The 16,108-nt window shown below is 43.8% G+C and overlaps 1 protein-coding gene across 4 annotated transcripts in view; it reads left to right on the forward strand.

Moving 5' to 3' along the window:
* Positions 1–16,108, forward strand: part of LOC105277583 (protein trachealess) — a 78,128-nt gene that overhangs the window by 20,309 nt on the left and 41,711 nt on the right. For 2 of the 4 annotated variants that reach the window (XM_011336023.3, XM_026971378.1), the window contains exons 2-4: positions 3,183–3,215; positions 9,457–9,504; positions 15,074–15,103. In XM_011336023.3, the coding sequence (XP_011334325.1) occupies positions 3,183–3,215; positions 9,457–9,504; positions 15,074–15,103 (111 nt within the window). The remainder of the gene's footprint in view (positions 1–3,182; positions 3,216–9,456; positions 9,505–15,073; positions 15,104–16,108) is intronic. The other 2 variants (XM_011336024.3, XM_011336025.3) reach the window with 2 other exon arrangements.

A 16,108-nucleotide genomic window follows, 5' to 3' on the forward strand; every position in this document is an offset into this window, starting at 1 on the left:
GTCGAACTCGTCGGAAATCGTGACCTCACTTCCACTGCGAAGCTACGCTTCTTCTAAGTATCGATGAAGTGAGAGTCTTGGTTTATGTGTGTGAAATATACTCGTGATCATGACGAATAATTTTAGATTTATCAAGAACGTCGACTGTGTTGTTAATAATATCGTCCATCGAGTGGGAGTATCGGTGAAGCTTATAAATTTCGGTTTTCGATCGGATTTATGATTCGATGAGGAAGAATAGAAAAGGGGCCCAGAGAGCGGGCATACACATAGCACCATTCAAGCGCAAGATTAGCTTCGCACGTAATTTACGACAGCGATCTTATTCCTAGCCAAGCTTTCATATAAAAGCTTTTTCCTGTAAGCTGCGACACGGGATTTGGACTTTGGGGTTGAGAGCGTAAGAGGGGCAATGTGCACACCGCGACGAATTAGGAATACTTATATAAGTATCGACTTGGAGAACGATATCAAAGCAGGCATCTTTAAATTTTAATTCTAAGCTTTTAATAAAAAAATTGGTTTTAAAGAAATACACAGTAATCATTATAAATAATTGATATAATTGTCGAATTTAGGATGGAAATAATGACAGATGATGCACTGAGAAAAAAATGTAATTGATCTTACGAAATGTTTTGTCACGGGCTGCCAACAAAATATATACTTATTTCAACAAGTTATATATTGAATCAAATATATAATTGTTGGATTATAATTCTCATATGTGTGATTACACATCCATATCCATGATCCAAGAACTACATATTTGTTTCAATATATAACTTGTTGAAATAAGTATATATTTTGTTGGCAGCCCGTGACAAAACATTTCGTAAGATCAATTACATTTTTTTCTCAGTGTGTATATTGTGAAAATCGAGAAATATCGAAGTTGACCGTTCTTGTGAATTGATTTATTTACAGAACTATTATTATCCCAGTAACGGTTCGGCGACTCTGTTGTCAGATTGATGATCGTTTCTTAAAAAATAACATAAATTGTAAGACGTGAGTTTATTCGACACGAGAGTTATTTGTATAACGCGCGCCAGTACGGCCTATGACAGCACGGTCTAATCGATTTAAGGCGCATGCGAGACGAATAGTCCTATCTGCGCATGTATATCGATCGTCGATCGATAGTGATAAAAGGAGCGTAATCGCCTGCCACGTCCTCTTTCGTTTCGGGGTCCTGAGAAGACAACATCATTCTCAGCAATTCTACATCAACGAAATATCAGCCATTTTTGGACAGCCAGTTGGATTCTATTCCATCGGAATATCGAGATTGTGACGAGACTCGCAACGAGTATCATAAATGACGCCGTATCCTGGAAAGGATTGGACTTGGTTGATAACCGATTGAACAGCACGCTCTCAGCAAACACGAGAGATCAATTTCCGAGTCAAAGGACCCTGAAGCAGGTGAAAGAGCCAACGAGGGATCGGGCGCTCCGGTCTATTCGATAACTCAGATGAGTATTTCTATGAATTGAAACAAAATTTCCGCGCGTTTATGTATTGGACAATAACTCGATTAATAATATGATTTCCGCACTTTTATTGTGAATAATAATACGACTTGTTCGATGATTTCCTCGATTACCTATATTATGCAACCGAAATATAATTATTCTCATCTGCTCATGGAATTTGAATATGTTTATTTGAAACGGATAATCGTTCGTCACCATCCTCTTGTTCGTATCTCGAGCCCCGAACCTTATAGTTAAAGTAACGAAAAGGAATAAATAGTTACAACATATGCAGAGAGGCATATAATATACATAGATAGATATGTTCCCAAACTCGAGAGCACTTACAAAAGTCGCGTTATTACAATATAATATATTGGGTCGTCCGGAAAGTTCGTGCCGATTTTGAAGGAAAATTCAAAGGCAACATTTTTTTATGTCGATAAATATTTATTGACTTATGTATGCACCGTTTTGTTTCACAACCTTTGTCCATCTTTCACGCAACTGGAAGATTTCATTCTCCCAGAACTTCTTAGGTTTCTCGGCGAAAAACTCCTCAAGGTGGTTTTTTATGTCGATCAAAGAGTTGAAGTTCTTGCCGCTAAGAGAATTTTGCACAGACCTAAATAAGTGAAAGTCTGAAGGTGCAATGTCTGGTGAATACGGTGGGTGAGGTAGCACATCCCAGCCAAACTCCAACAATTTTTGTCGGGTGGTCAAAGAAACATGAGGTCTGGCATTGTCCTGATGGAACACGACGCCCTTCCTATTAGCTAATTCTGGACGTTTTTCCTGAATCGCTGTCTTTAATTCGTCCAGTTGCGAGCAGTACTTATCTGCATTTATCGTTTGGTCGTGTGGTAGGAGCTCATAATATAGGATTCCTTTCCAATCCCACCAGACACAGAGCATGACTTTTTTTGGATGAAGGCCAGCTTTCGGAGTGGTTAATGCTGGTTCATTTCGCTTACCCCAGGATCTTTTTCGTTCTACATTGTTGTAAATCATCCATTTTTCGTCACCCGTCACTAATTGCTTCAAACATGGTATGTTTTCGTTGCGCTTGTACAGCGAGTCGCAGATGGAAATGCGATCCATTAAATTTTTTTCGGCCAAATTATGCGGAACCCATACATCATAGCGACTTACGTAACCAAGCTTCACTACATGATCGTGGACAGTGGTTTTCGATATTTTCAGTATCTCTGCTAATTCACGTGTCGTGTAACGTGGGTTATTCTCGATCAGTGTCTTGATTTGGTCATCATCAGTAGTAGAGGGTCTGCCCGAGCGTTCTTGGTCTTTAAGGTTAAAATCACCAGCTCTAAACTTAGCGAACCACTTACGTACGGTTCTTTCAGCTAAAGCGCCTTCTCCGTAAACAGAACATATCGAATTTGTTGCTTGTGAGGCATTTTTGCCTTTCCGGTAATAGAAAAGCATCAAGTGTCTAAAATGTTCTTTGTTTTCTTCCATCTTCAAAAGAGTACAAAACTGACACGAATCAATTTATCTGAAACAACTTTTTTCCTAAAGATGCGTTGAAATGTCACCTTTAAGCATATGTATATAAATCGTATGTTTTCAATAACATTGATATATTCAGACATGTTCCAACGCCATCTATTAAAAATCGGCACGAACTTTCCGGACGACCCAATATAATATGTGATACTAAACAATATCTTCTTCTGCTTCTAGGTATCGAGATGACGCACTCTGTTGGACAGACAGGTAAGAAATTTAAATTCGTACTGATTTGTTTTCCCTCGTTTTCGCCCATCAATGCAAATTACAAACAACCGTCAGCTTACGAGCTCTTAATTCATCCCTGACTCGAAACTCGATGGTATATGCGTTTCCCTCATAGGAGCAAAAACAGAATCGTTCTAGCTAATAATAGAAAGCGAAGCTACGAGCGGCGAGCTCGGTAAACGGCTGAGGGGTACGAGAGATCTCGCTGGCGAGGTGATTGATACCGAAAGATCGACGTCGCGACGCAATTCCATTGTTCAAAGTGAGCGCTGCGGCGAACACGCGGAACCAGCGAGCGAAGCATCGAGGTCTGCGCCGCGAGGTTCTTACCCGCGGATATAAATCAACTCTTGAGTGACGAACGAACGGAGTCGGCACGAAGCCATTTCATACATGTGTGGGCCATCGTAGTACGTTGCATGTACACATACATTGAACGCAAACGACACTGCTATACACTACTGTCAAATTGATCAACTTTTGCCCGCCTCTCGTTAAAAATGCAGCATTCAAGGACTCGAGAAGACTGCATCTATGTATTCGCAAAGCATTATATTATAATAATATGTAGCGTAGCGATGATGAGAAGAGATTAATTAATCACGGCGGTATTTATGATGATTCCCTGTGATTTATCCAAAACGCATGTATCTGACAACAAACTATTATGCATAATCATGGCGTGCGTACGAAAGCATAATTAATGACTACAGCGCGAGTCGAACGCGCGTGATACCGTCATAATGAACTGCAAGCGATTTTACGCTAATTGTAAACAACGAGACGGGATTAATGATACAGGCGACGTTATCAGTTTGCTTGCGCCCGCGTTCTCTGTCATTTACGAATTTTCAAGATATCATCCATAATGTGCTGCATGAAAAATCTCACGTCATATTATTTAAACGCTAAAATTAATGGAGCCAGTCTAACGCATCATTATGCATCATTGTGATACTGTGTTTATGCCCTGTGCATAAATTAATAATATGCATAAATTTTTTCGTGGAAAATACTGTTTTAACGGTAAATAAATTTTTGAGAGAAATTATCTTAAATAATGCGCAACAATTTGAAAATCGCGCACCGCTTTCGCGTTTGATGCGATACAAATTATATTTAAAGCGATCATTAAGTAGAAGTTGATTGATCAATAAGAAAAGGAGCATCATGATTAAAAAATGCATAAGGGTTATCTGCAAAACTCGTCCGGAGCAGGTTGATAATTATTGAAGTATCGATTAAATGCTCCGTTCCTTGCCTTGATTGATCAGCATTTATATCGTGGGTACGTCCACCTTGTCGGTTCCCTACAATTTTAAACCCGGCGCCCATCCTTCGATCGCGGGCTTTTACGCCGTAATGTGCCCGCTTTGCTTTCCCGCTAATAACGCCGTTAAACGAAACGTTAATTATATTATTCATAATCGCCAGTGTAAGATCGCCCGACTATTTCTTCTTTTTACAATCCGATAGCGATTGTCGCGAGAATCATCTTTACCGTGTCAATCGTATTCAAGAGTGCTCCGACAATACAATTACGTGCGATGAAAATGATGGACTGAAAGTCTATCAATGATCTCGCGGACGAGACGAGAAGGAATTTCGCCGGCGCGTTACACGACAATGTCCGACCTCCAGGTTCCTCCGAACTCTCGCACTCCGAGCACTTGCGCTTCAAACGACGACGTAACGCCGGCGGAGGAACAACGCGGTTGCTCTCCTCGGGGGTTCACCGAGCCCTTAAAGAATCGCGCCGATTTTTTTGCCGACGACCGCGATTTAACTGGATGTCGTTACTACGCCGGGCATTGTTGTCGGCCCCCAGTTCGTTGATCGGTTTGCCCTTACTTTCCGCCGGACTCAAGTATTCTCCTTCTCCTCTCTCTCTTGCATCGGCCGTTCGTTCCGATCCGCCGATCCGATCCTATATTTATTGTATCGGAGAGACCAGAGCCGCCGCATTCCTCGCGCATGCGCCGCCCGTAATGAGCGGTCTCCGGGCCTGTCTGTCTTTCCGTCCGTCTGTCCGGAGGACCGGTCGCCTTCCATACCCCCTACTCGGTCCCCTCTTTTGCCCCTTCTCGGTCCCCCTTGCCTCCGCGCCTCGTCCTTTCTCCGCGCTCCTGGCCGCTATCCTTCGCTCGCTCGGCTCCCTCGCTATTCGATCTCGCAACTGTCTCAACTGCCGGGACATTCGTCCACATTCAGATACGCGCGCGCCCCAAATACACCAACTGCACCTTTCCCGCGAAATTCGTTTAATGATCGGCACGATCGGTCGCTTTTAATCGACTTCGATCGGGGGATAACGTTAACGAAGACATCTCGGTGTACCTCGACGAGTCGATTCGTAGTTATTTCGGGTCACGCGGGTCGAAACCCGGATACGAAATAATGACATTGTTACACTTACTCGGACGAGATCGCGATATTGTAGTGCTGTCACACCAAAGTGCAAGAAGCGAAGTCGCGTTTTGCATCGCCTTAACCAGCAACTCGACCGACCGGATCACGTCGACATGTTTAGCCTTATTGCTGTCACACCGTTTCGCGCACAAGAGAGCAAAACGTTTCTCATAAAAAAATTAAAAAACTGCCTGTTCATATCGCGCGATCTGAGATTTCCCATTTCGAGAGAGTCGTTATTTACAATTGTAAAAAACTTCTCTTAAATTTCTGCGACTTGAATAAATGTTGAAGAAAAAAGCTTCCGTTTTATGAAGGAAACGTAGAGGAACGGAAGGACTGTTGAGAGGCACGACATGTTGAAATAAGGTATGGACGAGACAACTTTCGCGGTACTTATCGCAAAGCAACGGCAACGAGGAGAGAAGCCTCCGGTACGAGAAGGGGGATAAATAAAGTACTGTGAACGAGACGAGTATAGCGGACGAGCGCTCGAAGTAGACGAGCTTGATGTTTTGTGCCAAATTAAACGATACTATCGCGTACCACCTCGTGGAGACCAGTCTTCGTTCCACTGCCATTTTCGGAAAACCGCATTTTACACCGAGTCAGCTGACAAAAAGCGTGTATAATTGCGTACAATGCAGCAGATAGCCCGGCAAAGATCGAGCGTCGTTTAATAGCGCGGTGCGCGCCAACTCCGAGAGTCACGGCGCGACGACAGTGAGCGAAAAAAGCAAAAAGGCGACGCGCGCGATGGCCCATGATTCTAATGCCGCGGCTAAACCAACGCGTGAAAAACATGGCGGATTTACCGGCGCCGGTATATACCAGCGGGGTACACACCTAGCGTGTACACCGCACGGCGGAATGCTTTGAGCGGATCCGATACCTATTAAGATCGTAGAAAACGGATCCGCCGCGAAGTTGCCTAGTCAGGGCGATCCTTCCCGCCGATTCGCCACGCATTTTTAGCGCCAGCGGTACAAAACGCTTCACGTCGGTCGCGCCGCATACCTAGCTACGCTAGTCCGATACGTCGGATTACGTCACCTGCGCGGTCAATTTGTGAAACGAAAAGACTTCACGGAAAAACAGTTAAAAATGATCGCATCGCGATGATGATCTCAGAAGAGGAAGTTTATTAAGGTAGAAGATTTGCGAATTTGATTAATTCGTCCCTTATCCGTCTCTCGCGATGCAGGTGAGGGTAGAGTTAAGAACTAGGGAGAGAATAGAGGGAAGACGACAAGGCGCGTGAAGGAAAAGAGAGCGCGGGAGAGCGATCGTCGGTACGCACGTGTGTACTTTGTGGTCACCCGTGGGGCTCCCATTCAACCGGTGGCTCGACTCGCCCACTCGTTCGTTCATTCATACGCGGGGAACGCGATTTGAATCGATAAGCAAAACTCGGAAGCGTATCTTTCCCGCCGTCTTCTTCGTCGGACCCGCTCCCGACTGCGCTGCCGATTCGCTGCGGCTAAGATCGCTCCGTGTCATGTTTGCTTCTTTCGTCATAGTGCAAATTACAATGCAAAGTTTAACGCACAATATGAAAAATAATAATATAATATGTATAACGCTAGCAAGCGCAGAAATTATCTATACAGGGTGAGGCACCTAAAACAGGCCACCTGAATATCTCGGCTGTTATTGGTGATAAAAAAAATGTGTCAGACCAAACTTGCATGGTTTCGAGGGACACATAATTTGTTCTAAATAATTTTTTATTAGGTGGACGCGTAGAGGTCATATGAAGGTCAACTTCGTTTTTTTAAATGGTATATGGTTTCTTTACGTACCATCTAGTAGAGCGTTTGAAGATGCGTACATTGATCTACGGGTCAAACTCATTCAAGGTCACTGAAGGCTAAAATTTCTAAGTGCTAGAACTTTTTCATTTCTGAGTTTACGGTATTTTCAATAGCAGAGAACTCTAGGCAATATAAAAAATAATGATGTCATCGACTCAGAACTTCTCGGAAAAGAAAAAATTTCTAACGGCTAGAACTTTTTCATTTCTGAATTTACGGTATTTTCAATAGCAGAGAACTCTAGCAATATAAAGTAAATTATTATCCCTTGCAGTTGGCTTTCAGTGACCTTGAGTGATTTTGACCCGTAGATTAATGTGCGCATCTTCAAACGCTCTACTAGATGGTACGTAAAGAAACATATCATACCAATTAAAAAAACGAAGTTGACCTTCATATGACCTCTACACGTCCACCTAATAAAAAACTATTTAGAACAAATTATGTGTCCCTCGAAACCATGCAAGTTTGGTCTGACACATTTTTTGTATCACCAATAACAGCCGAGATATTCAGGTAGCCTGTTTTAGGTGCCTCACCCTGTATATACAAGATATCCGAATTTTGCAAATAATCTCGTTTATTATTACACTTTGCAAGTAGAATGAGAAAAGATTTGGCCCTTCACATAATTAAAATTTTAATTGTTAATTTAATCTTTAACGACTTTAAATGGTTATAAATTATAATTATAATTAAATGTCAGATTGTACAATACGTTTATTCTTATTCACGCAAAATGAAGAAAACGGCGTAAGGGTGTAATCCCATTAGACTTTAATCGATGATCTCCTCCACCGTTCGACGATAGGGTCGGGCAAGGGGATAAGGTTGCGGCGTGAAAATAGATACACAAGCTACCGCGGTGATACGGCATTTTATTGGCGTCACGGGGTTCCAGATCTCACAATCGGTCAAATGAAGACAGAGCACTGGCGCGTTCCGCTCCAGCTCGGGGATGTAAAATCTCAGTTGTTACAGATCAGTCCTCTTTCATATGAATATATTTGTTTTATGCCTTTCATTTATATTTATTCTGCTTCCTTTTGCATCTCTCAGTGATAAATATCTGGAAAAAAAGCTCGAAAGATTAATAAAAATATGCGCCCGGTCAAAGTACGATTTCCACCCATGTCGCTCGTGCTATCGGCTTATCATTTCCCTTCCTCCGCAATTTCCGCAAATAACATTGCTCGCGGCACGGATACTCTCGTCGATAAATAAGAGAAGGCATTATTAATGCATTCGCCGTCCTAAAAAGCACGCCGCATTACTTCGGCGAGAAAGGCACGCGCAGCGAAGATCACTCGCTGGTGGGGATGACGTTTCGGGGATGATGGGGGTGGAACCCTCGAAGCGAGCACGAGACCAACACGCGCCTCGATCCGACGATGCTTACGCACACGTTCTCAAGACCTAACGTCGCGCGGGTGTTCCTCGACGTTCTCGTTCTTTTTATTTTGCGGTTGTTTTACAAACTACGTGTGACAAGCTCTTAACAATCTACATAAACATTTTTAGTTGTTAAATAAACTCTCGATAATCATGACGCAACTTATCGATTTTAAACAGTTGAAATTGCAAAACAAGTTTACAAGAGTTTCTAGTGAAGATTGTAATTCGTGATTAATCGCGCGAGGAATGAGTTGCTACATTGTGTTCAGAAGGGAACCGGCTGTTTAGACTACTTTATGAACATGGCGATCGCCGTGTGCAGATTTTTAAAAACTACGTGCACACAGTGACTACTCATCAAGATGCAGAGACGATTCATAGCGATGGGAGCAATATAGTCGCAATAAGTTTGCCTCCCACGCTATCGAAGTACAAATCCCAAAGAATTAAACGCAACTCGTTGAAACCGAAAAATCCCCGGGGGATTCCACTAGTATATACGAAATGTGGCAACCGACAAACATATGCGCCACGTATAATCACCCTGCGTTTATGCAGCTGCGGATGAACAATAACGAATTTCATTCGTGGTTTCATTCTAGGAAACCGTCCATGGACGACGTCGGAAATCCTACCTCCGTCAACGCACGGTGAGTACTCTCTCAGTTCGCGTTCTCCAAAATCGCGCGACTTTCATTCCGTATATTTTTCTCCTGTCCTGAGCAACGCCTTAATGACGCAGATGACTATCTGATTTGATCTAATCGCGTTAAGGACAATTGCAAATCTTTTATTTATAAAGGACGTGACACACTGAGAAAAAAATGTAATTGATCCAACGAAATGTCTTGTCGCGGGGTGCCAACAAAATATATACTTATTTCGACAAGTTATATATTGAAACAAATATGTAGTTCTTGGATTACACACATGAGAATTATAATCCAACGATTATATATTTGATTCAATATATAACTTGTTGAAATAAGTATATATTTTGTTGGCACCCCGTGACAAGACATTTCGTTGGATCAATTACATTTTTTTCTCAGTGCAGTAATACGATACACTTACAATATATAGAATATATAATTCTTATAAATAGTTTTATTCAATCAAGTTATTTTATCTGCCGTGCAATCTTAAGTTTATTTACGAATTAGTTAGATAAAGCGATTGTTAAAAGCACTATCTAAATGCTCTACGCAACGGAGTGCTTTTGCATCGAGCACAACGTAAGCGCACGACCTTCTTTAGGCACGATTACATTTTGACGATGTTACAAGCATTACGTTCGTTAATACCGACACCCCGGCCCCCTCCGAAGTGCCGGAGCGATTTCGTAGGTAAAACCTTCCCGGGTAAATCTTATCGACTACGATCTACCCTTCGTCCTCTATCGAGAGCGGCCTATCTGCCGCCGTAACAATTGAACCCGTAATAGAATCACATTTATTCTTATTACCCGACGAGGTCAACCGACCAGCGAAACATCGAGACCTTCTCCTCGCTCCCGTCCGAGCCGGTTCGGATCGGCTTTCCTAAGCCATTCCACGACCTGCGTTATTTTTCCCCCGAGCTCTCCATCGTTTTCTCGCCATCCTACGCGTTTTCATGGTCCACTTTTGTTTATCCCTGCGGTTTTTCCCGACGCGGAACGGTCCAGAGTTCGCTGTCCGGAGTGAAAGGAACGGTGCGCCTCCGACGTATCGTGGAATAAACTAGAATGAAATAAATTCATTAAATTGCAGACGCGGGAAATAAAACTACGAGACGTATCATCCAGATAAGCGGCGGCGAGATCTAATCGACGCCGCAGTTTTGTTAGCCGGCCAACCAGTGTATTTAATATGTATAACCGTGACTCACACACCACCCACCTACGTCGCGTGAAGAATCTGCCATTTCGTATCTTGCTCTCCATCTCGTGATGTATCTTGGAAGCCAGGCTGCAAGGCCATCGAAGTCTTTAGCCGAGTTATGCAGATGCCGCTTTCGAGATAAATCGCAGAAATTTAGCACAAAAATTCTTTCGACTGAACTTTGCGTCTGTATGTGGGCGTGCAAGCGTCCGCGCGAGCTCCCTTTTATGCTATTTCTTTATTAGATTACATTAAAAATATGAATGTCGCAACGCGGTTTATATTACATGTGATTTATATTATTCGACACATGCGAAATCGCACGCAGCTCGCGTACGCATATCAAGCGCAAAGTATTAAAATACTGAAACAGCGAATCATCGCCAAGGCGAAAGCGCGATGATAAAAGACGGTGGGCGTTACGAGGCGCATCGTCACTGAAATAACCGATGCTCCAGGCGACAAGATGTATTCTCTCAAATCCCCAACGAGTGTACGAGTATATGAAATCTCGCGAGAGCAGGAATATAATTCGTGTATGTACAGAAAATTTCGAGTGTTCGTTTATCGCGGCTCTTGTGAGCACGAATATACCATACGAATTCGCTTCCGTTGATTCCACAAATCTTCAAGGCAACGAAGGAGCATTTCGTGTATTAACGGCGATGCAATTGCGATTTCATGTTTCGGGAAGAGTTCGATGAGCGGTCGGGTCTGTCGCGAGCGGACAAGTCGCGACAGTTACCCTCTGCTTCCCCCCATCCCTGCCGCCTAACGGAGAAGACTCCTTTTGTACCACCATTAATATTAATGCATTCCGCCGTTCTCGGCGTATTGTACTCGCGTCGACGGCGGCGCGGCCGCGTCCAACAATATCGCTCTCGCGTTCCCGTAAGTGACACTCTCCTCCACCCGTTTCTCTCTTTCTCTCTCCCCGTACAAGAGCGGAGCTGGCCCGCGCGCCCGGAACGGAACGGAGTTTTGTCCGCCGAGCTGAATATTCACGTCGGCCAATAAATAAAACTCAAAGGGAGGAAAGCGAAACAACGGGCGCGCTGCATTTTCCCCGGCTCGCGCTCACTTTTCTTACGCCCGTTCTCTCGTTCTTTCGGTCGAGTTCTCCCGAGCGGTTCTCCGTGGAGAGGCCGCATTGTCGCACGACTTCCTCCCGTCTTACGAAACGCACCGACAATACGCGCGTTTCTACGCTCCTGCCTCCGCTTCGCTCGCCGTAACTGATGCAGCGTTACGCCGGAATCCGCCGCTCTTGTTCCACCGCCACCGTCACCTCCGGGAAGGGCTATTAAGGGAGGAGCCTGCTTTAGAACGCTGAAAATAAGGTATATTTTACGAATTGTTTTTGGAGAAACTATACAGCGGATCATTATAAAACTTTGATGCATTTATTAGTACATGTTTAAAGATAAAAAAATTATTTTTTGATTTGAATATATCGCTTGTAGAGGTCGTCCTGGAGAAATCTCAGTGCAGCCGCGTCGCCGGCATTGCAAATTGGTGAGCATTTTCCTGCCTCCAAATTTCGTCTAAACTGAAAAATTGAAATATGTTCTCGTTATTTATGCATTCCCATCGTCGATGAACCAAAGAGAGAAGAAAAGAGTTGAAAAGTGCCAAAATGGTGGAGCTTAGAACACAAAAGTACGATTTTTAGGCAAAGTGTTTGAACTTTTTCATGCAAAAATAATTGTTTAACTTAACGTTTTTATGAATATTAAAGGTTCATCGACGATGGGAATTCATAAATAACAAGAAAATATTTCAATTTTTCAGTTTGGATGAAATTTGGAGGCAGGAGAATGCTCACCAATTTACAATGCCAGCTGCACTAAGATGCCTCCAGGACGACCTCTACAGGCGATATATTCAAATCAAAAAGTAATTTTTTTATCTTTAAACATGTACTAATAAATGCATCAAAGTTTTATAATGATCCGCTGTATAGTTTCTCCAAAAAAAATTCGTAAAATTATACCTTATTTTCAACGTTCTAAAGCAGGCTCCCCCTTAACTCGATCCCGATGGGAGAAAATAATTCTAAGTAAGCTATTTATATCGGCCAGGTGTGTCTTCTGGTTTCACTCGCGGAAATGCAAGTATTCTCGAATTATTATTTGTAAAATTAGGGAAAGCAATTGCACGTTTTCATTCGATAATTCAAGCTTCAATCGAAATTTCTTGAAAATTGTATCACGACTCTCTCGTGCGCGTGCGCACGCGTAGAGAAGTTGTACAGAAGAAGCGGATTCGTTTTAGTTATCTATTTTGAGGATACAAACGTGCACGGTATTTCTTACAAATATGGTGCATAAGAAGCAAGATTTAGAGAAGAGATACACCCGGGAGTCATAAGTATAGCCGCGGGGTACCACCTGCCCCTTCTCGCAAATCTTTTCCTCCCTATCCGCCAATACAAAGAAAGGACTACGCGGACATTTGGATATGACATCTATCATCGCGAATTATCACGTCGTACGTTAGAAAGTTGCTGAAGACTTATTACACGTCGTGATTTAATAAGAAACTTTTCTTTCTCCTCCCTAACTCCCACTCACCCCCCCAGAAAATTGCGCGCGCATAATGTACGTATCCTCGCTCGAAAGATGCATCTTCGTTCGCGCGATCGAGATTTCCGACGCGCACGCGCATGCGTGCGTGCGTGCACGCCGTTATAATTACGAGCGTAAATACAAAAGTGCACGCGCACATGATCCCCCCTCCTGGAAACATCCCGGTACGGCTTCCGGTACGGCGAGGGACGATCGAGCGGGCACGCAGCATCGGGACGGAAACAGGTTGGACAAGTTTTAAGCAGTCCGAAGACGTATCGCAAATTAGAAGAACGTGCGTCTGGCCGAGTGCACGTGGCGCCTGTGCGCAACGTCGAATTTCTGCACGTGGCCCGCGCGGAATCCCTAATAAGTCAGCGCGGCTAGACAGAAGTCTCGCGCGTACGTATTCGCATGCAGGTTGCTCGCGGTGGAGATGGAGCGACGTCACGGATACGTGGGATTCCTCTCCAGCAGCTGGATCACGTGCACCGGCGGAACGTGAGGCTAACTTAAATGCGGATCAGGAACTGAAGCGCCGTGTCGCGTCGCGCGGGTGCGGAAACGAATTTCGAACAAATGCGCGTGCCCGAGTTCAATTGTTTTTCGCGTCACCGTCCGCGGGGGCCGTTGTCCGGCTCGCGTAATCGAAGCGGAACGCGACGTCCACTTGGATGGCCGTCGCCATCACAGGCGATATAAGAAAGTTGTGGACGAAAAAAAGGAAACAAATCGACCAACTGTCAGGATTTTGATGTACTCAAATTTGCGATGCTGCTTGTAAAATATTTATTTAATATCCAGTAATTTGTGTAACTATATTACATACTTATTACGTTTATTTCATCAAATAATTATGTTTTTATATTTACGAGATATTTACGTTTGCCAAATGTACCGTATCTTATGAAGACATTTTTTTGATGATTGCCCGCGAGATGAAATTTAACATTACCGTAGATTTTCTTGTACGGGACGCGAAACGAAATACCGGGATCCAAATGCCGCGGCGAAAAATTTCTTAATGCAAAACCCGGGGAATAACAATAGGTATTTTCATTAGTCGAGTGGTTTGGTCCAATGGTAGATATTTGATTCGCTTTTTATCGCACCGCTCCGCATTCCGGTCCGCGTGGCCGCTTCGTCGAACGGGATCGGAAAAACGCCCGCGAAGCTGACTTCTCGATCTCGTAATGTCGGAAGAAATTCCGCTTAGAAGTAAATAGCATTGTGAATACACTCGGAATATAGCGCCTTATTTATTCCGGAATTTTATCTCGTGGCGCAAAAAGTGCCGAGTGCTGTTCATTCTCCTGCATTCTCCGCTATCGAAATAATAATACTATATCCGATCCCAAGGCTCTCTTTGAGAAGAAACAAAGGTTTATCTTCGCGAACGGTACATTCTGGTCTCTCTTTGCCCGCAAACTAAACGGCCAGTGTCTTATCTAATCTCAATATAATTGCGAGAGCGCACGTCATAAAACAGCTTATTATACTATAGAAAAGTTGATTCGGGCACTATAATGCGGGGTCTGGAAATTAGCCTTGCCCGTCTGCCTATCTACAATGGTGATGATTATGTCTACTTATAGGCATAACTACCTACGTGCGCCAAACTACCCGTCTACCGTCTGAAATAATCTTCGCGGTCCTGCCCTCGTCGCCCCCTTCTCGCCCGATGAGCTTGTCGAAACTAGTTTATGAAACGAGTTCGGAACCAATGACCTCTCCTCCACGTAGTTCTACGGTATCACGGTGTAGTGACGAAGCTTGTTTATGTGTTACAGATTTGAGGAGAGACACTACGCTTTCGAAAGGTATGCTCAAACTTTACTCAAAATGCATGCCATTTTTATTCTCTTTGCCTCTCACGCGTTCTCAAGTTTGCCAGGCTCCAAAGTCGGATCCGCGACTTAGAAACTCGTGCGACGTATCGTAATAAGCGCAAAGTCGAACGCTTCCGTCCGCATTGCTCATTATAAAGAGTGGCATGAACTGTTATACCTTAAAATCGTTATCGTCACCTAAAAATGTAAGAATCTTCCAAGCGCAACGTAATCGCGCGACGATTCTCTGTCGCAGTTATACATAATACATGCGCGTTGTTATCACGTATGCGCCCTATAATAATGACTTTCCCGTGCCGGGCAAATTATCGAAGTAAACGTTATTCGGTGACGAAACGCGATTATGTAAAAGCCGTGCGCGAGCGCAGCGCCGAATTGCAAAACAGCAGTTTTGGCCAGTCGAATGCGCTAATGCTCGTTGTATTATAATGCGGCCTGGCCGTGCTTTTGTTTTCTGTATGATTGCCGAGGGTCTCGTTCGCTTTAATGCGGATCGCGAGGAACTTTAAACTTGAAGCGTTTATCGCGGCCGGAAGACAGGACGACGATCGTGCGCGCCTTTGACATCCGCGCAACTCGCCGCGCTCGAGAGGCTCGTTTTTCTGATTTTTTTTCACGCTGACGCGCATAATTTTGAATGTTCTTTTAATTAATCGCGGATCAATCACGACCGATCACGAATTTTATTGGCGCGTATCGCTCTTTTATTACGACAGAAAATAGGAATGCAACTTATGGAGCAACGGGAGGGTACGGGCGATATGGAGTTCAATGCTCGATTCAGCTCGGCACAATTCCAGCGAGCCCTACGACCGTTTTAAAAGGCGTTTTAAATCGGCGTGTCGTGAAAGAATCCCATAGAGATGCGGCGTATAAAGGCATTCCACCAACCTTCCCTCTCTTTTTTTCGTCTCTCATCAACTTCGGCGCATCGATCTATCTCGTCTGAACATTTCTCTCGTCCGGTTCATTGCG

Source organism: Ooceraea biroi, chromosome 7, assembly GCF_003672135.1.
Source record: "Ooceraea biroi isolate clonal line C1 chromosome 7, Obir_v5.4, whole genome shotgun sequence".
Lineage (NCBI taxonomy): Eukaryota > Metazoa > Arthropoda > Insecta > Hymenoptera > Formicidae > Ooceraea > Ooceraea biroi.